General features: G+C 44.5%; 2 protein-coding genes across 2 annotated transcripts; both read right to left on the bottom strand.

The window, feature by feature from the left end:
* Positions 1-76: 76 nt before the first annotated feature.
* NDUFA6 (NADH:ubiquinone oxidoreductase subunit A6) lies at positions 77-2968 on the bottom strand. The gene is made up of 3 exons (XM_084205700.1): positions 2795-2968; positions 2506-2621; positions 77-1316 (listed from the first exon to the last, which is right to left on the bottom strand). The coding sequence occupies exons 1-3, from the start codon at positions 2919-2921 to the stop codon at positions 1185-1187; spliced, it is 375 nt and encodes a 124-aa protein (XP_084061826.1). The 5' UTR covers positions 2922-2968; the 3' UTR covers positions 77-1184.
* Positions 2969-4578: 1610 nt separating this feature from the next.
* Positions 4579-13243, bottom strand: CYP2D6 (cytochrome P450 family 2 subfamily D member 6; the record flags this gene model as incomplete). Its single annotated transcript, XM_084205978.1, has 9 exons — positions 12986-13243; positions 10540-10711; positions 9670-9822; positions 8899-9059; positions 8588-8761; positions 6664-6805; positions 5911-6098; positions 4886-5027; positions 4579-4757 (listed from the first exon to the last, which is right to left on the bottom strand). Exons 1-9 carry the CDS (start codon positions 13196-13198, stop codon positions 4579-4581), a joined length of 1524 nt encoding a protein of 507 aa, XP_084062104.1. The 5' UTR covers positions 13199-13243.
* Between the last annotated feature and the right edge of the window lie 7541 nt (positions 13244-20784).

The following is a 20784-nucleotide window of genomic DNA, read 5'->3' as shown; positions in this document are numbered from 1 at the left end:
ATTCCTTGGCACAGCTTTTAATGTTTGCTCAGTAACTCTCCAGCATGCCTACTGAGAGAAAAGGGAGCCTGTAATCTGAGTAACCCCAAGAGCTGCAGCTAAAGGCAGCCATCAGGTTCTTGAGTCAACTTGTATCTGAGTTGCCCCTTCATTGCCCAAAGCCACCTGAGAAGGGGTTGTTCCACTTTATCTGCTCTTGGGAGCCAAACATGTACCTACTTCTGTTTTATATGCTGCCAAAATCCTTTTCACTGCTTTGTCCCACAGTCCCTCCTGACTTTGTCAACCCTGTCCTTAAAAACATGCCAACCCTGGAGTCCCAAGGTACCTATGTACACATGCCTGAGGAGTGCTGTGTTACAGTCCTCATGGGGAAGAAAGTCCCAGGACTTACAGGATAAAAAGATGTTTATTTAAGCTGGAAAAAAGAATTTTGAGTGTACCGCAAACATCCAGTGCTGGTCACATCTGGAAGAGCACCCAGTTACTTGCTGAAAAACTGTTCTCTGCTGAGAGAATAAATTCTCCTTATCCCTCTCAAAAGGGAACTAGTAATTCCTGATTCAGTGGATGAGGTGATGGTGGGACACCATCTCCTGCTAGGCTTCAGAAGCTCTTACAGAGCCTTCCTATTCTAGAAAACAGTACAAATCCCCCTTTTGCAGGTTATTTCATTTTATAGCAGAGAAATGGACTCTGCTGATGTTTTATTGCACAAGGATTTATTTGCCTGCTGGATTTGATATTTTCTTTGTGAGAAACGAAGGAGCCTAATGTCCAATAAAAAACACAAGGTCAACAAAGTCATAGGATGAAATTGCAAGACACTTCATGAATACACATACCCCTCAAGCACAAGAACATTTCTGCCCTTTTCCTCACGGAGCTAACATCTACAGATGGGGCTGCAGGCTAAGCACAAAGACCCGCAGCCAGGCTGTTTTGTGGTTATTCAGCAGACACCCCAGGGCAAGTGATGGGATAAATGCCATCCGCTGAAAAGACACACTGGCAAAACTAGGAAATTACAGCTCTTCAAACAGATCACAATCACTTGCACAGGCTCTGGATTCACCTAGTCATTAGGCTCCTAAGATGCTAGAGAATCTCTTGCTATGGATTTTTTTTTCTATTGTATAGAACTTTATTTGTAATATAAGGCAGGAAGACACAGAGTCAGTTTCTCAGGGATTGTGGCCTGCATAGAATTTGGACAGGAAGTCTTTAGGTTGCGGGGTTTCCGTCTTGTGGAAGTACCTCATGACGTGAGTCCTCTGCTTCCAGACATGAATGGTTTCTTGAAGCTCCATTTTCCCCTGCACACACACAAAAGAATTTTAGACTAGCTGGCAGTTAGAGCCAAGTCTAATCACACAGTACCGTGAAAGTTATTTGAGTAAACTTAAAAACACCTACAAAAATAATAGCTGCATCAACAGTTCTGTACTCTTAGAGCCTACATGCATCACCTGCACTGTGACACAAATATACTGTTCCTGCCTTGGGACTTGAGTGGATTTCTCTGCAGCACAGCTTCCCAGCCTGGTGAAACAGGCAAGAGACTCTGTCCCCTTCTTAAAACCTGCTTTGTTTCTCTCCTGACCAGCACCTCCCATAAAATTCTACACAACATTCCTAACTTTTGAGCACCTCTACTGAATTTGGATGAACAGCAACACTTCAGCTGTAAAATTAACTCCTGCCAAGTGCTTTGCACCAGTATCACTGCCACTGAGACATGCAACTTCTTCATAATTTCATTCTTTTGTACTGGTTTTATAGGATGGTGGCACAGAGCAAAAGGAGACTGCCTAGAATTGTCACCTAGTATATATCTAAGATTTTGTTTCCAGATTTTTTCATCATGTAAAGACATGGTAATTGTCTTGAAATGCAAGAAACAAAACAGGTGAGCATGGCAGTCACTGTTTGGAAGCTTTCCAATGCATTAGAACTGCAGAGGTGAATTACTGATGCTCAGACACATTTTGAAGCCTGTGGTGCTGATTATTGCTTTGAAGCAGACAGGTCTCCCAGGCCTATAACACCACCAGATGTGTTACAGAGCTGGAGTGTTTTGCCACCCAAAACCAGCTTCCCACCAAGCACTGACGTTGTAATATATGTTTCAGAATCAGTGAAGAAAACTATTTTGCAGTCCAGTGAAGTACTGTAGAGCATAGAAAGTTCATTTTTAATAGTAATCTAGTGAGCAGCACCTATTTTCCCTTTGATTGCTGCTAAAAAAAAAGGCAAGCGGGCCAAGCAACAAAAAAGGGAAGAAACTTAGTGTTTTAATTATCACTTTGCTTGACATACACTTGCTGAATTCTAAAGCCACCTGATCCCTTACCAAGGTTTGCTGGCATAGATATTACCAATCCAACTGCAAGACACAACCACTATAGACAGGCTGGTACAAAGTAGTCTCTCTCCTCCATCCCACTCACGGCCACTCAGCCATATTCTCTGCAGCTTCAACAAGTCAGCAGTAACTGTGTGTACCTTAATAACCAGCATGTCTATCACGCGTGGATCCGTAACGTGGGCGTTCTTCATGAACATCTCCCGCACCTTGTTCCGCCCCTGTTTCACCGTGATGTCCAGCTGGTACAGGTGCACTAAGAGAAACACAACACTTACTGCGGTCATCCACGTCTCTGTGCACTTGTTCCTGTTCAACGTGCAACTCAACCCTAAAAATCGCTACGCTGTCACTCGTTCGGCTTCACCAATGTCATTAAGGCCGTTCCGACCTTGAGCGCGCGCGGCAGGCCCCGCGTCCCTCACCCACCCGTGTTGGGCACCTCGCGGTACCAGGCCCGGTACAGCTCCCTGACGCGCCGCTTCGCCTCGCGCAGGTCCCGGCTGAAGATCGGCTTCACGGCGGCCGACACCACTCCCTTGCCCGCCACCGCCATGTTGATGATGCCGCCGCCACCTTCCCCGCCGCCCACGGGAACGCGCAGCCCCCGGCACCTTCTCCTATTGGTCAGCCGAGCTGCCACTCCAGCCCTCCGAGCCGGCTGCCTCCCGCTCGATTGGTCAGAAGGAACACCAACTACCCAATCACCATGCTGCAAGGCGTCCCGCAGCCGCTGGGCGGGCCCACACCGGGCCCCGCCTCCTGAGGCCGTGATGCGCCCCGCCCCTCAGAGCCCGCTCCTCCCTCAGGGCAGGGCCGGGGCCGTGATTTGGAACGATTCAATTTTCTCTTTGCTCCGGAACGCCGCAAGCGGCTGCTCCTCGCTCAGGCAAGTGGGCTTTCTCTCAGCCACTATTGCAGGCTAGAAAAGGCACTCCCTACTTTAGCTATACCCATGTTTTATCCAAATACGCGAGTGCCGGGACCTCTCCAAAGTGAAGTTCTCGTTAAACACGCTGCGGTATGTGCTGGCCCTTATAAATCCGAACACATGCAGTTCGGTGTCACTGAACAGACCAGAAAAGTAACTCTGAAATGATTTTGAAAGACGCAGGTGCTGGCTGTGAGGAAATCTCAGAAAGAAATCTCAGGTGAGTATCTGGGCAGGAGCACAGCAGGACTGAGGCAACCACAAAGAAGAGGGCGAGAAAGATTTCACATCACTTTTATTCTTTCACGTTATTTTGTCAATGAAAAGCATAAATGTGCAAACATGCAGTTTCTGCTGAAGTTCAAATCTTAATTATGTTACTAAGTATTTGCATAATTCAATAGCTTTCATAGCTTCCAAAATTACTATTACACAAAATTACTACTGCACACGTGCACTCAATTTCAGAGTTTTAAATTTTTTTTTAGTGGTGGTTATACATAGGAGCTCCTCTGTGCTACTGTCTCTTTAGATATGGTAAGTGGGCTCCTCCTAATTTAAACATCAACATATTTTTATATCTTGCAAACAATTTGCCAGGAGTATTGCAGGAAGAAAGAGAAAGCTAGCTCTGAAATCTTTGGCCATACAGTTTGAAACAGTGTAACTCCATCCCTCGGTGAGTTCCCAACTAGCCCAAGGGCTGACTTTACATAATGTCAAAAAAAAAAAAAGTTTTATTGGAGGAGATAGTAAATCTAAACACCAGGATTTCTCTTTGAATGTATTTATCGAAATTTCTGTATTTCACAAATAACCTTCTTCTGTGCCCGAAACGCCATATGGAATATTTATATTCTCCTTGGTATTTACTCTGACTGGAGGCATAGTGTGACATAAGGGTTGTGAGGATTAAAATTTATTTTCTTTGAGGCTAGAGGTGAAGACAATGCAATATTTGTTCAACACACAGAAATGTGTAATAAACAGGAAGGAATGAAGGGGACATTTATGTCCTGGATGGTAAGATTTTTCAGAAGCACTACTCTGAAACTACATTTTAATGTCACCTTGTTGTTGAAGCTGAAGCTCTCTTGTCTGATTCAAGAACCACAACTAGAATAAGGCTCAACAAGATATTGGCCTAGATCCTTACTTTACACAGCTGTGGCCTTCTGCACAGACTTGAGATTGAGCCTGGCATGATCCTGCCTAGACCTGCACTGTTCCTGACAGAGTTTGGGGGGTGGTGGTCTGTCAGTGAAAGGAGGGTGGTGCGCACCTATCTTGGGAGAGCTCGCAGCTGATATGGGAGTGGAGAGTTAGTGAGTGCAAAGTGACCGTCCGTCCGTGGCCTGGGCTGGTCCTCAGGGACCACAAAAGTGAATTTCTGCAGGAGAGTGGTAAAGAAGAGAAAGAGCTCCATCCTGGCCAGCTGTTCTCCCAGACAGGCACGGCGACCTGTAAGAGAGGGAAGAGGAAGTGTCTGTCAAAGAGAGCAATAATCAATGCTGGAATTGCTGCCGGAGGAGCCGATCACCCTCCAGCTGTGCTTCTGACTTGCAGCTGGATCCTCTCCTCAGATTTACCTGCTGAGAAGGGCAGGAAGGCCTCTGGCTTCACAAACTGCCCCTTTGCATCCAGGAAATGTTCAGGGTAAAACTCGTTTGGTTTCTCCCAGACTGTCTCATCCTTCAGCACAGAAGACAAGTTGGTGATGACTGTTGTCCCCTGCACTCAAGAGGAAACAACTTAAGTGAGAACAGCAACATTATCTTGGCACAACAGAACAGTGCTGGTTCCTCTTTAGTCCCTGTCTGCCAACTAATAGCACCCATTTCCACATCTGCATCTTATTTGAAGCAGAGGTAAAACAGAGCCCTTTTCCAATGGCATTTGGTGCCTGCCCTACACTCTGAACCACCTGAACTTTTGCAATTTATAGCCTTACAAAGGCTGTAGTGTGCAAAGGCCAGTTTCGCGGTTACACAGTGGAACCAGCCTCTGCTTCTCAGATCCTCCTGACTTGTTTTATAGCTGCAGAGAAAAAGCTGACTGACAGACTTCAAAGCCCAGCTTTTGCAGGGGCCATGGAAAATCGCAAAGCTTTCCTGTTTCACATGTCAAGGTTCTAAATGAGAGGAGATACCACACAGTTACAAAAAAATTACAAGAATGTCCCAGACTTGGGATAGCAGGGCAGCTGCTTGTCACAGTGAAACTGGTCTGAATGCCAATGGCATTTGAGTATCTTCAGAAGTTAGAATTTAACTACTACCATCTCAGGAAAGCCAGTAAGCTAGTGTTCAGTGCCTCCAGAGAGCCTGTTAGGCTTCTGACAGGCAGTGAATATCACGGCTCCTTGAGAGGAAAGAAAACCTTTGCACTGAGCTGCCACTGCAGTTGTGTTCCCATACAAGAAGTATAAGCCCAGAACACAGCTATGAAAGTCTGCCTGAATTTAGCATTTCAAAATGTCCTATTTTAGTCTTCAACAGTGACTGTCATTGGGTCTGGAAGTGCAATGCTGCAGGGATGGATGGGATCATCCCCACCCCATACCTGGCATCTGCACAAGGAGGAGCTGCTGTGTTGCTTATCTGGTAATAGTCACCTTGGGAATAAAGAAGCCTTGCAGCTCGGTGTCCCGGTATGTCCTGTGAGGTATCCCAAAAGGAACAATATCCCCACAGCGCTGCACTTCATGGATCACAGCGTTAGTGTAAGGCATGCTGGCTTGGTCCTCCATGGTGGGGGGTCTCTCTCTGCCAATCACTCTATCGATCTCTTCCTGGACCTTACCTGAAAGCAGAAGAGAGAAAGAATTAGAGGACCCTTAGATAACCAGAAGTAGCTGGTACAAGCTGAAGGAAGTCTGTCTGCATGAGATTGTAAGCACTGAGTGGGAATAGTACAAGCAGTTAGAAACAGAAACCAGAGGGAAGGCAATTTTTAGTTCACCGGTGACTCTGTATAACTGTTCTTTGCTCATAGCATCCTTATTAAGGCCTTGCCACTTGATATGCTACCTTACCCCTCCTCTATACAGCTTGAAGGGTACCTGGTCAAACAGCATTAGAGAATTTAAACCAATCAGCATCTATTCCAAATACTGGAAGAGGGTACGCTGACCATGGCCATTCCCCAGGTGAAGCCCTCAAAATGAAGGTGAGAGCAAACTTGCCCTTCAAACTCCAGTCTTTTTATCATGGCTACCCCCCTGCCAAAACAGCTGTTTGGGAACTGTTTCTCCTGTATTTCTGCTAGATCAACAATCACCAAAGCTGTTCCTCATGGAGAAATCCTTGAGGGAAAATGAGTCTTGAAGGGAAGAGGCTACACTTCTGTAAGTAAGTTTCTGACTTACTCTGTATTTCTGGGTGGAGAAGCATGTACAGCAATGACCAGTACATAGTGGTGGAGGTGGTCTCAGAACCAGCTGTAAACAAGTCCAGGGTCACCAGACGAAGGTTGTTATAGTGGAAACCGTTCTCTTCAGCGGCCTTACCCTGTGGAGAGCAAAAAAGTGGGTGATTGGAGCTGGGGTATTTGCTAGGCAAGAAGACCACCCTCTAGAGAAGTGCTGAGAAGCGCTAGATCCATTTTTTAGCATGTGTTCCTCTTTATTTTTGGAAGAGTAGAGCACAGCACAAGCAACAGTCTGAGCTTGACTGATATACTTTGTAACCCTGCTACCTCCAGTATTTGAAGGTCCCTCAAGCACTTCCAATATACTCAGAGAAGAATGCTACTCCTGCCTTCAGGACAGAAGTAAACACCTTGTGCTTGCAACTCAAACAGACAGCAGGCCCTTGCCACTCACTGTAATATCTTCCCCCAGAGGAGGTGGAACACAGTTGTTCAGGTTTGATCAGATGATAAAAGCCACAGAGTGGAGAGGAAGCTGCATTGATGTGGCAAATGAAAAATTAGCTTTATTTTAAGGGGGTTATCTCTAGCTATGCATTACAGACTCTTGCTGCTCCTGCCCTGCTATTTTCCTACAATTGGGAAAAAATAAAGGATCAGGGTTATCAGGTTAAAGGACTATTGCTTCCTACTAAATCTGCAACACCACTTTCAGCAAAACTGGTCTCTCATCCAAATGGTAATTGAGCTCAAATTTGTTAGCATATGAGATATGACAAGCTCTCTGCATGAGTTCATCTGCTTGTCTTTTCTAATCCTCTTTACACTTCCCTTTCCTAGGCACTAGCTTCTGTTAAGTTATTCTGTATATTTAGATGCTGTTGTCATATGGATAGCAATTAATAATGCATTTAAGACTCAACTGTTATGCCAATAAAAGATCTCAGACAAGGGAGTTTGGGACGGACTTCACCCAGGTTAACTCAGGAGAGGGATTTATCAGACTGGCTATCAGATGATGTTAGTGAAGAGAGGTGTGACAAGAGGCAGCACCCACCCCCAGGCTGTACAGCTCAGTGCAGAGTAATGTGACGTGGGTCACGCTGCTTTGCCCATGGGCTGGAGGTGTCTGACCCCCACAGCATGGCAGGGTTTGTTATGCAGAGCAGCAGCCCAGCCTGAGCATTTCAATAGGAGAAGTGATTTGCAAGCAGAATTTGCTAATATTGCTCATCTGGCACTTGAAATTTAGTGAATCCATGTGCAGAAACATACGGCAGATGGATGGGCAGACCCAAATATCTTTGTGCCTGACTGAATTCAAGGAAAGATTCCTTTTAATTTCAGTGAAGTTCAGATTTAGGCCTTCCTCTGATATCTAGCAAACTAGTTCTTAGCAAGCAATTCAAAAATATATATCCCAAAGGAGACACTGGTTTCAAATCAAATCTTGGTTTAAAGGCAGGCTACGGATGGCACAATGACACCAAAAGTCAAGCTGTTGCTCCAGTTTTTGACTGATTTTGATGCATCAGTCTTTGAAGCACTGACATTACACAGAATCTTGCATGCTGACTTGTTCCCTGGTGCAGACTTAGGACATTCAGCGAATTGTCAATCATTGCCTTTTAGCAGCCTTCATATTTTTGTAGGCTGGAAAGAAGGAAGTTCCTAGATTCTGAAGGAAAAGTGAAGACAGAAAACAGAAACAAGAACATCAGCAGATAACATGGTGTCTTTAGACAATAAAGAGCTTCCGGCATGAAGAATACTTTTCTTTTCAAGATACAATGTGGAATGAAAAAGTAGGAAATTAGTTGGTAAAAGGTTTTGTGCAGCTCTAGGAGGAAAGTCAGCTTCACAAGCTTGAACAGGCAAAGAAATTACTTCTGACCCCAGAGGGTCTGCTAGTATCACTCTACCTTCTCCATTTCCTTTAAAAACACATCTGTGATATCTCGAGTGTAAGCAGGGTCCCAGGTCTTCCTGTGCTTATCTATGGCCTCATCTATGAAGTCCATCAACTCCTTTTGTGCTCGAAAGGCTTTCTGTGGCAGTCCAGGGATCCGCACCAAAATGGGCACCGCATTAAGAAGCTGGGGTATGAGAACCAGAGAGAGAGAGAGAGAGAAAGAAAGAGAGAGGAGATATTACATGATGCAAAAAAAGAAAAATGATGAAAACACAATTCTCTCAAGCAACAGAGGGCAGCTTCTTACAGCTTGTGGTTTACCTGAGGCAGGAATCCAGTTTCTTCATCCAAGGATTTTTGAAATAACCGTGACAGCTTCTTGAATGTCTCATCACCATAGTCAAAACGGTCTCCAAAGACAATGTGGCAGATCAAGTTGCAGACAGCATTCTTTAAGGAAACTTGTATATCAAAAGATTTACCTGTAAATGGAAATGGAAACCAAACCATGAAGCTCAGCAACACCAAACTGCTGGACCTCATCTGTCAGCCATGAGAATACACAAATGATGACACCAGGAGAAAAAGCACCCAAACCACTCAAAGCATCACACTATGAAATGAAGATCATCTCATTCTTATCACTATTTGGTTGATCTCTGTTTAAAGAAGAAAACTCCCAAGAAGAATAGAGCTGCGGGGCTGTTCTGTGACTTGAGAGGTAATACTTTGTTCTGTGTCTGGATGACAGGCTGTGAACTCTCAGCTGCACTTTTATTGCAGGTGATAATACCAATATGTTCCATGAAACTTCACAAGTTAGAGTTCCTGAGCTCTGGGAATAATTCCATTTTACCTCTCTATTTCTATTTCTAAATTCCTATTTGTTTACTGTTTCAAATGGATTGGTGTTACAGTAGCCCCACTATGTAAAGCAGAAGTGGCTCCAAGGAGGGCACATAGAATAGAAACCCTGCATTTGCATGGGAAGAGAGCACTGCATGCTAACAGGAGTGGCTATAGTATTACTTCTCTCTGCATCACTGTATTGCCTTTTTCTGTGATTTCCCCATCCTTGTGCATGTCACAAACCTTCTTCAGACATGATTTCAGAACAAAGAAATCCAGCTTCCTCTACCACTTGCTCCTCCAGTGATTTCTTTCCCATCCCAAAGTTCCTCAGCGTAGAGAGCGCGAATCTCCTTAGTTCCTTCCAGACATGCCCATATCTTGCTACAACAATCCCTGGAATTGTAGATGAGCAAGAACTGTCAGATATCTGACTTGTACATCAAGTGAATTTTGCTAGAGAACAGCAATTGTGAGTTTGGAGGTACGGGTCTGTATGGATAGATGAAACAGTCTGACCATGTGCAGCTTGTTCATTCAGTAATTCTGAAATGGATCACTGCACCTTCTACTGCCTGTGCATGGCTGGCAAAGGTGCAGGGGGATTCAATGGGAGCAAAAAGGCTGCTAAGGATAAAAGAAACCTCCAAACCATTCAGCATTGTTCCCATAGCTTGTGTAAACTGGGTAGCAGCTTGTGCCACCACACAGGAGCTAAGGATGTGATGTGGGCAGGATGCAGGAAAATACTCTGTCTTGAATGAAAGCCACCATGGTTTTTAGCAACAACTTACATGTACCATTTTGCATAAGCACTTTGTCTTACATAAGCACCATAAGCACTTATTTGCGGATGTTGGGAGCTGACAGAAAGGTTGTAGCACTTACAGTGTCCTTACACAGCTGAAGAAGTGTGTGCTTGCTGGAGCTGTACTACAACCACAAAGGGGAACCCCCATTTAATCAAATGCGAGTTTGTCACCACCAAAGGGTGCCAGACATGCAAGGAGTTTGACCACAGGGATACACAGAGTTGCACTGCACTGAGAAAGTCTTGCCTCAATCCTTCTCATGCTAGTGCCATCAAGGAATGTCCATTTTCATGGGACTTGCCTTCAGAATTCTCTCTATAGCCTAGGTGTTCATATATTGCAAAGGGTGGCCGGTCAGCAAAGTCCTCTGATTTGTGGACCAGGGCTTCCTTCACTGTTTTATACCCATTCAGCACTACCAGGTTGGTCCAGCAGTTCTGGAGACTAAAGATGTTTCCAAACTTCTTCTGGAGCTGCCAGGATAGAAAAGCATGTGCTGAAAATGAGCTGAGTGTAACGTCAGAAATATCACCATATCCTCCCTGAGGGCATTTACTACTGAGTGAACTTTGAGGTACTTTTATCCAGAGATCTTCAGCTGATCTTTGACCTTGATCTTTGCAGTGCAACAGCTCCAAACCGTGCCCAGCAGCAGTTGTAGCAGGGATCAATGCTCTGTAAGTGGAAAAATTTGGAATACACCTATCCTGGCCAAACTGTTGTCATGATCATTCTGCAAGTACTTATAATTTTGTCAAGAACCAGTGTGGGGATTTTTAAGGACTGCATGCTTCATAATGAATTATTTCCTAATGTTTCTATTTATTTTGATCTGAAAGAATAAGTTCTGAGTTAGTCTACTTCTGCTGAAGGAAATATCGATAATAAGGTGATACGTAATTTCTGTTTAAAGATGCATTTGTACCTAAAGATCTACCCAGAACCAGGTTTCCAGAAACATAGTTGGGAAAGACAATTCCACACTGGAGTTCCAGGTCAACTTTCTCCCTAAAAGGAGTGTACACATCTAGTACGACTGGTAACTGGCACACACCCTACATCTGCTGTGATCTGTGAGCCTCATAAAACTGAATCACGATGGCTGCACAGGTAATCCTGTCAGCCATACACTAACCATGGGAGCTGGCCATGGAGCAAAGCCTTCTCCAGGTAGACAAGCCATTCAACAGGACATAGACTCCTGGGAAGGCAGGTCAAAGCTCCCCTGCTAGTCAGGAACACTGAGCACAGCTCAGAAGCACATTGTTAAAAACAGTGCAAGAGTAGCAATACCCCACAGTTTTCTTCTACTTTTTTTTCCTGTCTTTTTTTCTTTGTTTAAAAGCTAAGAGTCTTGATTTCTGCACTGTAGCATTGCAAGGAATTGAAGTACTTAATGATGTATTTGCAGTAGGGTTGAAAAGGGAAGTAGCACTTCACTGGCACTAGAAATACATCATTAAACATGATTACTGGTCAGGATTGTGGTTAGCATGACCCTGATGTGATATGATTTGAAAATGGGAAGCTTTTGGAGTACATGCAAGCAAATCATACAAATGCTAAATTTAGTTTCTTCACTTGCAGGTTTTGGACAGGCATTTGAACTAGAAAAGAGGCCTTTAGAGTTTTCAAGCTGAACACAAAACACCCCTGGTTCATCTGCTGCAGGCTGTGAAAGCCCTGCTTTCCCTTTGAGAAAAGGTAAGCCCTGACTTTGAATAGGAACCTACTGAGATTTTGGGCATTGCTGCAGCGGCAAATCCCACAAGCTGGTCTCTTTAATTGAAACGGTCACATGCCTGCAGGCATGCTTCAGTAACTCCCAGGGAAGCCTGCCATTCCTGCAGCCTCATTCCCAGGCCACAGATATTTGTTTGTCTTCCCTTATTTGCACAACCTCCTGCTCCTTTGCCTCAAGGCCTGCCCACATGTCAGGCTGGAAGCCAGCTCTACAGCAGCATCTCTCACTGGGGGCACAGCAGTGATGTCCCACTGAGCTCATACAGAGATAGGGAGATAGAGGTTGGGAAGTGTTGGTGCACGATTATCTCTTTGAGCTGGCCAGGTCAGTGTCCTTGAGCTGTGACTTGCTTCATCCTGGACTTTGGAGAGGGTAGTGATACTGAAGTTGGCCAAAAATAAACTTTCTAACATAATGTGAAGTATTAGAAAGCAGGTATGCTTTATTGTAACACTGGACTCCTCTAATAGAATGAGTGTCACGAAATACCCTTTACAACAGGGTATTTATTCCATCATGATCATACATATTCATGTATAGCTGGGAAGCAGCGTGCTTCCCAGCTACTTCATAGACATCACTTCCTAGGACTTACCTGCACACATCTGCCTCCTACTGGAAGTCCTTTCGTGGTCCTAGAGGGTCATTGAAAGTTGCCTCTGGGAGTCAGACTCGCTGCGTGCTTCAGTATTACAGGTGACCTTCCCTTGAACTTTTTCTTTGGTCATGTGCTATTGTTTCTTGTTACATACCTTGCCAAAACACCCACTATATTCCTCATTATCTGTTTATGCAGCTATGTTTATCATCCTGTGTGCATACTTTTACATTCTTTTACCTTTTTTTGCTAGTTAGTCTTAAAGCTCTATCTAGCAACTTCAGGGGAAAGAAAAATCCTGTTCTCTCTGTTATGTACCTGTAGCTGATACCAGGGTGTGACCCACCCCTCCTGGGCCCACGGTGGATTGTATGTGGAGTGTTCTGCTCAGGGGCTGCCACTCACCTGGCCGAAGGAGCGGTGGGGGTTGTGGAAGTCGACAGAGAGCATGGTCCCGATGAACGGCAGCGAGGCTGGGCCCGGCGGGTAACGGCTCCAATTCTTTCTGCGCTTCATGAAGTCAAGCAGTAAAGTAAACACTGTAAGAAAAATTCCCAGTATAGAGATGTTGCTCCAGATGGATGACAGCTGGGACCCCAGCCACAGGAGCAATGCCATTTTAGTCTGTCTGCTCCTTGTTCTTCCTTTCTTGACCCAAAACTGTTGCTGCCTCCTTTTGCCTTTCCTCTTCTCTTCCCTCGCTTTCTTGCCCTGACAGCTGCCCCTTTCTCCTTGCTTCCTCCTCTTCCCCACACTGCCTTTTTCTGCTGTTCCTCCCTCCTGGAACTTGCTGGTTTTTGAATATGAATCTTGTCTCTGTCTCTAAGCTCCTCCTCTGCTTGGTTCAGCCTTAGGGGAGTGGTGATGAGGGTCATCCCTCCTCCTCCTCCTCCTCTTCTGCCAAGGCCAGAGCTCAGAGACCTCTGTTGCCGCTGAAAGTGGTGGCAGGTGCTAACAATGCCCTCAGGGGGGCAGGGCTGGGTGAGCCCTGGGCGTTTGGGTGCCTTCTGTCACAGACAAGGAGAAGCTCACGAGCAACCAGTGTTGCTGCATTCTCTTGGGGCAATTTGGAAAAAGGTTGTTTAAATATGTGTCACCTTCTTGTTAGTACAGGTAAGTCAAGGAAGATGCAGCTCCTAAACGCAGATCATACAGGTTTCTGTTTGCAGGTTAAGGATAGGTTCCACTGGAACTTGAGAAAGTTCAGGTTAGATCAAATATTCCCTTACAGAAAGCACTTACTACAGAAATAAGCTTAAAACAGTCCTCTGAGATTTTAAAAATAATTTATGTTTCTAGGATTAAAAATTTTTATCAAACTCCAAGTGTCAGCACAATGACCTTGGCTTCTGTAGAACACGGCTCAGCTACAAGGAAAAAATCACATATATTACAAGGTGCCTCAAATATCCAGCCTTTGGGGCAGTAGTAATGCCAACACAATTATGGAGTTAGTCAAAGTATTTCCTAAAGCAGCCAGCTGCGTGCTCCTGGCATCCCTGCCACTGGAGATCAATAAGCCTTGCTCTTAGGACTGTCAGCTCTAGATAAAAAGAAGCAGTAAACCCATCACAGCTTGATCTGTGGTCTCAGTGTGATCAGAGGAAAGACTCCTAATGGAACAGTTGCTGCAGCAGTGGTGGAGAGCTCAGGCTGCAAGACAATGCACCTGCAAGTGCTCTGTGCAGGCAGGGCCTCCAATGCCCTTTCCCCTGCCAGGGGAGGCACCTCCATGCTCATTATGTGTGTGCTGACCTTACCTTGCTGGAGTTTCCACAGCAGAATCCTATTTTGAAAGCATCATGACTCAGGGTTCAGGTTTGTCTCAAGTAGTTTGAAACAAACATGTAGTATGGGAAACAGCTGGGGGGATCACCAGCTCCCAGACCACTGCAGAATTGTGATTTTTTTTTGAGTTACAGAGACATGCCAGGGTAGATCACACACCTAGAGAGCTGTCCCAATGGGCCCAGAACTTGCCCTTGGGAGAGGTGGTGGGCCATCTGAGTGTCTGTGGACAAGGAGAAGGTGGCAAAGGGCTATGGGCAGTGCTGGGCTGGCACTCACTAAGGCTTCTTGGGAAACAAGAGAAAGTCAATAGAGCCATCCCACACAATCACAGGCCTTAGGACTAACTCACAGTGTGCCTTAACTGAAGGGCTGCATGGATGGTCAGGCACAATCTGGGAGGCTTCTTGAGTGTGCTCAAGACAGCTTCATGACACAGGTGATTGAAAAGACAACAGGAGGAGATGCTGTGCTGGGTTCATTGTTCACAAAATAGGAAGAATTCGTTCAGGATATGATGGTCAAGGATAAGTTTGCCTGCAGCAACCATGAAACTGTGAAATACTAAATCCTGCAAGAAATCAGCAGTACAAACAGCACTACTGCCCTTACATGCAGGAGAACAGGTTTTATGTCATCCAGGAACCTCCTTGAGAGAATCCCAAAGGGAGCTGTCCTGGAGAGTGAAGGGGCTCAGGAGAGATGGTTGTTCTTTGAGGGCAACCTCCTCAAAGCATGCGATCACTGTGTCTCATTTATTTCTGGATGCTGCAAAGCCTTTAACACCATTTCCTACAGGAATATTTTGGCTAAATCCATGATACAAAGACTGGCAGGGTAGCTGATAAAGGGGTTGGATGACTGTTCAGATTGTGGGGCTGAAAGAAGTGGGATCAACAGTACAGAGTCCAGGTGGTGGATGAACACCAGTGATGTCCTGTAGGTGTTCATACTTGGGCTGATAAAGTTTAGTTTATTAATAACATGGCTGATGGGACAGAGAGCACTCTTGGCAAGTCTGGCTTGGGAGAGCTGCCAGAGCTGAACTCTGTTTGCAGTGTAGCCTGGGATCTTGTTGGCTTTTGAGACCCTCGACATTTCAAACAGCTCTAGTGTGAGGTCTCAGGAGACAGAGCTGCAACAGTTCCCTACTCATTGGGCTGGCTTGAGCAGATGGCTGAATGGCAAAAGGTGATCAAGGACTTCCTCCCACATTGATTTTCCTGACACATGCGCTCAGATGACTGAGGAAAGATGGGAAATGTGGTCCCAAGGATGTCAGTGGACATTTCCTCATCACCCCACCAGTAAAAGGATGCTGCCTTGCCTGATTCACTTAATTTTGAGCTTGACCTTTATGAACTTCAGCTGAAAAATATTTACCTAGGTCCTTTCAGTTTTACTTACCCTGGCTAGAGCCAAATGTTGTTGGACTCCCATCATTCACCTGTGGGCTCTAACAAGGATGGTTGATCAGAATTCAGGAAGTGGATTTAATTCTAATGAACATCACCCTGGAAGGCCATCAGAACAGGAACTCTCCAGCCACTCTGCTTCCTGTGGCTCCACCTTGACATAAAGTGACAAAGCTGCAACCTGAGAAATGCATCAGCTTAAGGAAAAAACCCTACACTGACACTGACTTTCCAATTGACATCTTTCCAAAAGGTCACTTGGTAAATGATCCTTTCCTGCAAACTTGACAGCTCTTCCACTTTTGGCTAGTAGCATGGATGGCCAGTCCTGCAAAGGAGTGGAACAAGTGCTATAGCTTCATAATTGCAAAAGAACAGTTTATAAAGCCAGCAAAGAAACAATAGACAACAAATCTCTTTCTCACAGAGAGCAAGAGAAAAGGGTCATTATTCTTCTGACAAATGAAAGATGTTGATTTGCATTTCTTTTCAATAAAGTAATATTTTGAGCAATTTTTAAGTCAGGGAAAAAACCCTCCAAATCCATACATATTAATTTTAGCTAACTGCTGCCCAGCTGTGCTAGCTGCATGTCTTTCACCATGCACAGTCAATTTAGAGATGAGCAAAGTGGAATTAGAGAAGTTGCATGCAGACATTACAATTCTTTGAGTGAAGGCACTGAAATACAAACAGAAAGGCAGCTTTAAGAAAAAATTTATTAATTTTGCAAAACAAAGCACCTAGAAGCAAGATAATGCAGGAGTTGGCATTAAAAAAAATTAGGCAATTTTAGTTGAGCCTTTTTGCCCATATTGTCCATAAGATCATATTTAATTATAATTACATGCTATATTTCCTTTTTGAAGGACCCTCCCTCTGTTCAGTGCACAGAATAGATGATGATCATTTACTAACCTGGTTTTAATTACAGCATATGTCTTCAAAGTCAATTTTGCCACCTACTGTTCATACCCTGCCCATAAAGCTGGTTTAGATGGACTTTTCCACAGTGGTCATTAGTGCCTGCATGGGTGAGGAGCAGGTAGTCATTTGTCCCTACAGCATCCCTCAGAGATGCCACCAACGGAGGCAAATGACCTTCTAAGTGTTGTAACTGAGTGTAAAAGTCTAGAAGGTGCCACACATAGCTGCCCACAGCACATGCCCAGCTCCCAGGCTGAGGCTGCAAGCAGCTTCTGCAGATCTTCCTGCAAGATCACAGCTTTGGCAGCCTGGAGATGGAGGTCACAGGTTAGTGCCTGGCTGTGAAACCTGCTGTTTCAGTAATTACCCAGCACCACAGACTTCTCTCTCCACAACGGTGGGGTGAAACCCTTCCAATGGCCAAAGAAACGCTTCTCCTTCCCTCCCTCTTTGCTTCAAGTCTGGAGCCAACCAGGAAGCACTGGTCACAGAGCATGGATATTTCCATGAGCTTTCAGAAACTTTTTGTCCAAATCCCAGCAGGCTGACTGCTTGCCCCTTAACACCTCAGATATAGATGGACACCAACCTCAGCAATTTTTCCTTCTGGAGAAGCAAAGTCTCTTGCAACAACATTGGTTAGCGTGAAGCCTGCTGCTCTCATTCCCTGGCTATCCATCTCCCAGACTACAGCAGAGCTGGGGCTGGTGAATAGCCCAGAAACTTCTCCTCTTTGGTGGCCGCTTCTAAGGCAAAAAAAACATGGTCTCCCACCTAGTCCCAGCCTTTTTTTAGATCCTTCCTCCACCTCCTTTTTTCAGCACACAAAGTCTCTTTTGCTTGTTATGCTTTCACTCAGATGGCTTCCCCCCAACCATTTTGGTGCTGGAAGGGGCAAGGGGTGCATGGCAGAGACCAGCTTCACACTTGTCATTTGCCCTTAGCAGCCCCTAGCAGCCAGCAATAACCAGCACCTGCTCTACTCAGACATCTCAGGGGAATTTTAGATGAAAAACAGAGAGCTCTATCAGGTGCACGCAAACTGGGTTTTCAAGTGCTTGTAGCGGAGCCAAGTTTGAGCACAGTTTTAGAGAGCTGCTGCAATGTGTCTTCCTAACAGAAAGCGGCCTCCTGCCAAATTTTGCCTGTAATGCTTCAAAGCGTTTAACTGAGACAGGAAAATAGCACCAGAAATTTTTCTAATGGGTTAGGAGAAGGTCAGATAAACAATGGATTTCTAAGAACGATGTCAGCTGTTAGAAAGGCACGAACAAACTTTTGGCTGAATGTTCCCAAACAAATTTAGCCTGAAGCACAGCCCCAATTCTGGAAATTTTAGTCTCAGCTGGTTCATTGTGACTTTCTTGGCCTTCAGATGGGGATTTTAAACATTAGAAGTACTTCTACAGCCTTAAGATGGACTGTGCTAACAGCTTGTTCATAATAAAGCAGTCAGCAGAACTGAAATAGCCCAGTCTCTCATAGTTACTGTTACTATGACTTACTGCCAGCCTTCCCACATTGCAAAGAAACCTGTTCTTCAGGCTTTTCTTCCTTAAATTTCCCATGGCCTCCTACTCTTTTGCCTATATCAATGAGACCAGTTCACTTATCACTAAAGTGAGTTGTAGTTGAACTTTACTTCTTTCACCCATCCCTGCCCATGTCATCACCCCTCATGCTAGCCCATCCCCATGCATGTCCCTTGCCCTGAAAGAGCAATGACTCAACTCGATGCCAAAAGCAACGCATGTCTTGGGCCCCATCTTTCACCTCAGAGAGACAACTCTGTGCTGGTGCTGGAAGATGTCAAAGAGACAGGCTGCAGTGATGCTGTGAGCACTTTGGCAGAGTGAGCTGTGCAGTTGCTGCAAACATCAACATCTGGATGAATAAAGCAGCCACAGAGATGAAGTCACCCCTAGAAAAGCCTTGGACAGCGAGGGGTGAAAAATGAAAATTATAAGAGCAGAATGGCTTTATTTTGACTTGACATTTCACAGAGCTTGAGATGATCAGGACTGAGCTCACATGTACATGTAACGCTGCCCGGCAATGGCTTCACCAGCTCAGTAAGCCCAAAGCTGTAGTTATGGGCCCTAACCACAGCATCCTCGTCATGTTAACTGGGGTTAAGCAGAGATCAAAGCAAGCTGGCTTGGTTTTAATGGCCAAATTCAGTTCTCTCACAGGCTAAACTGTTCCCACTGTTACTTTAACATGAGTTAGCCAAATAGTGCTGTTGCACGTGCAATTTCTGAGCCCAGCGTGGGGAGGTAATGAATCAAGGGGCTGCTTTGCCACAACCAGGTTGTGGTTCCAGCACTGGTCCAAAATGCCTCCTGAAGATTCCCTTAAACCTCTGTGATGTGTCTGAGCTCTGGCAAGATGCCTGCTCATTCAGAAAATGACTGGCAGCAGTTGCCTTGATTCACACTATCTTATGAAACTGTCAGAAAAACATGGCTTACGCCCCCGATACCATAGGCTGTTGATTTCTCTCAGCTCCTGGTTTTGGTTTACTGCTTTTTAAGCTTCTCAGGAGCTGTGAATATCTTGCTATTCTTTTCATTTTTGGTTTAGTACTTATACCTTGGGGTTTTCCTTTGCTGTAATGAGAGCATCCTGGGGAATTCGGGATACAATTACTGGCTAAAACCCTGTAATTTTTTTTTTCCCCCCATAAGAGATACATTTAAGTCCACACAGAAAAACTCATCCTACTTTTCTAAAGTGTGAGATCAACAGACACCTTTGGAAAGAATGGTGTAATTAAATCCATGTTTTGGAAGCCAGACAGACAAAAGCATCTTGGTTTAGTTTCTGCCATTGATTTGCCCTGTGACACTGACTTATGGCACTGCCCAGTTTATAATAATTGCATTTGCTTATATTTTTCTCAAACTTCTTGAGTTGGAGATGCCCTGATTGTGATTTGTGCATATTTCAATTGTGTCATTTAGTACCAGAATATGGTAAACTTTTCACAGCTTTCCTATCTATGAATTTGCATATGAAGCCTACAAATTCATGTATGTAAAGGAAAATGCAGACAGCAATAGAAAACTTGCTTTGCAAACCAGCAGATTGCTGTTGGAAGACACTTTCTCTGAGACCTGGATCAATGCAGAATGCATTTTAAGATTCCTTTTTCTGTGTTTTCTATGGCTTCAATTAGCCTGGCACAAATAATTTCCTATTCATTAATGTCATCCTGGTATGACTCTTCTGCTTAAGGGTTCTGAAGTTGCCAGGAGAACAACATGGACTTGCCAGGGCACAGAGCTGGGCTTTCTCATAACTGTCTGGGAAATACTGAATACCTGGTTTAAATATTAGTATTTTGTAAGGAAAGAGTACTATGTATCCCAGCACTAACTTTCCCAAAGCAATGTTCATGAAGCCAACATGCAGAAAATGGAAAAAGGCTAATACTTCTACCATATACGTTTCTGGGAACATGGACAGCAGAGAGTGGATGTTGTGTCAGATAATTTTCCTGGGTTTAGGATTTTCTTTGCACTCAGATACCCTAATGATAAATGTAACTACATTTCTCCAGACATTATATAGGCGATTTATATGTCCATCCTCAAATGGAAGGTATCATAACTTAGCAATGTTGAAAATTTGTTACCAGTAAAGCTGTTATTAAATAAATCTTTCTTCTGTTTAAACTTTTCAAGCAAATACTTGAGACTAGCTACCAGTTAAATTCTTTAAGTTTTGCTGTTTACTCAGTGCTTTATATACTAGAAATAATGACACTCTGCTTTTAAGATATTGTTTTTGTAAATATAATCTGAAGTGTAATATAAATATAAGGAGTCTCTCTTGCCTCAAAGTGGCTTAATACATTAAATTAGTTTTAGAGAACATTGCAGAATTTGAGAATGAAATAACATTTGCCTTTCTGTATTTACGGGAATAAACGAAGGAATGTTACAGGAAATGTCTTGAGGCAGGTCCAGTAGAAACCCAGAATGGAATTTGGGTGCAGAGGTCAAAAGTTCTAAGTCTGGAGGCATAACTGATGATCAGCTGAACACGTAAGCATGTACTTGGTTCTCCATT

The sequence above is a fragment of the Fringilla coelebs genome, assembly GCF_963513975.1.
Source record: "Fringilla coelebs genome assembly, chromosome: 5".
NCBI lineage: Eukaryota > Metazoa > Chordata > Aves > Passeriformes > Fringillidae > Fringilla > Fringilla coelebs.
Note: the sequence above shows the minus strand (reverse complement) of the source record. Positions and strands in the feature narration are given on the sequence as shown.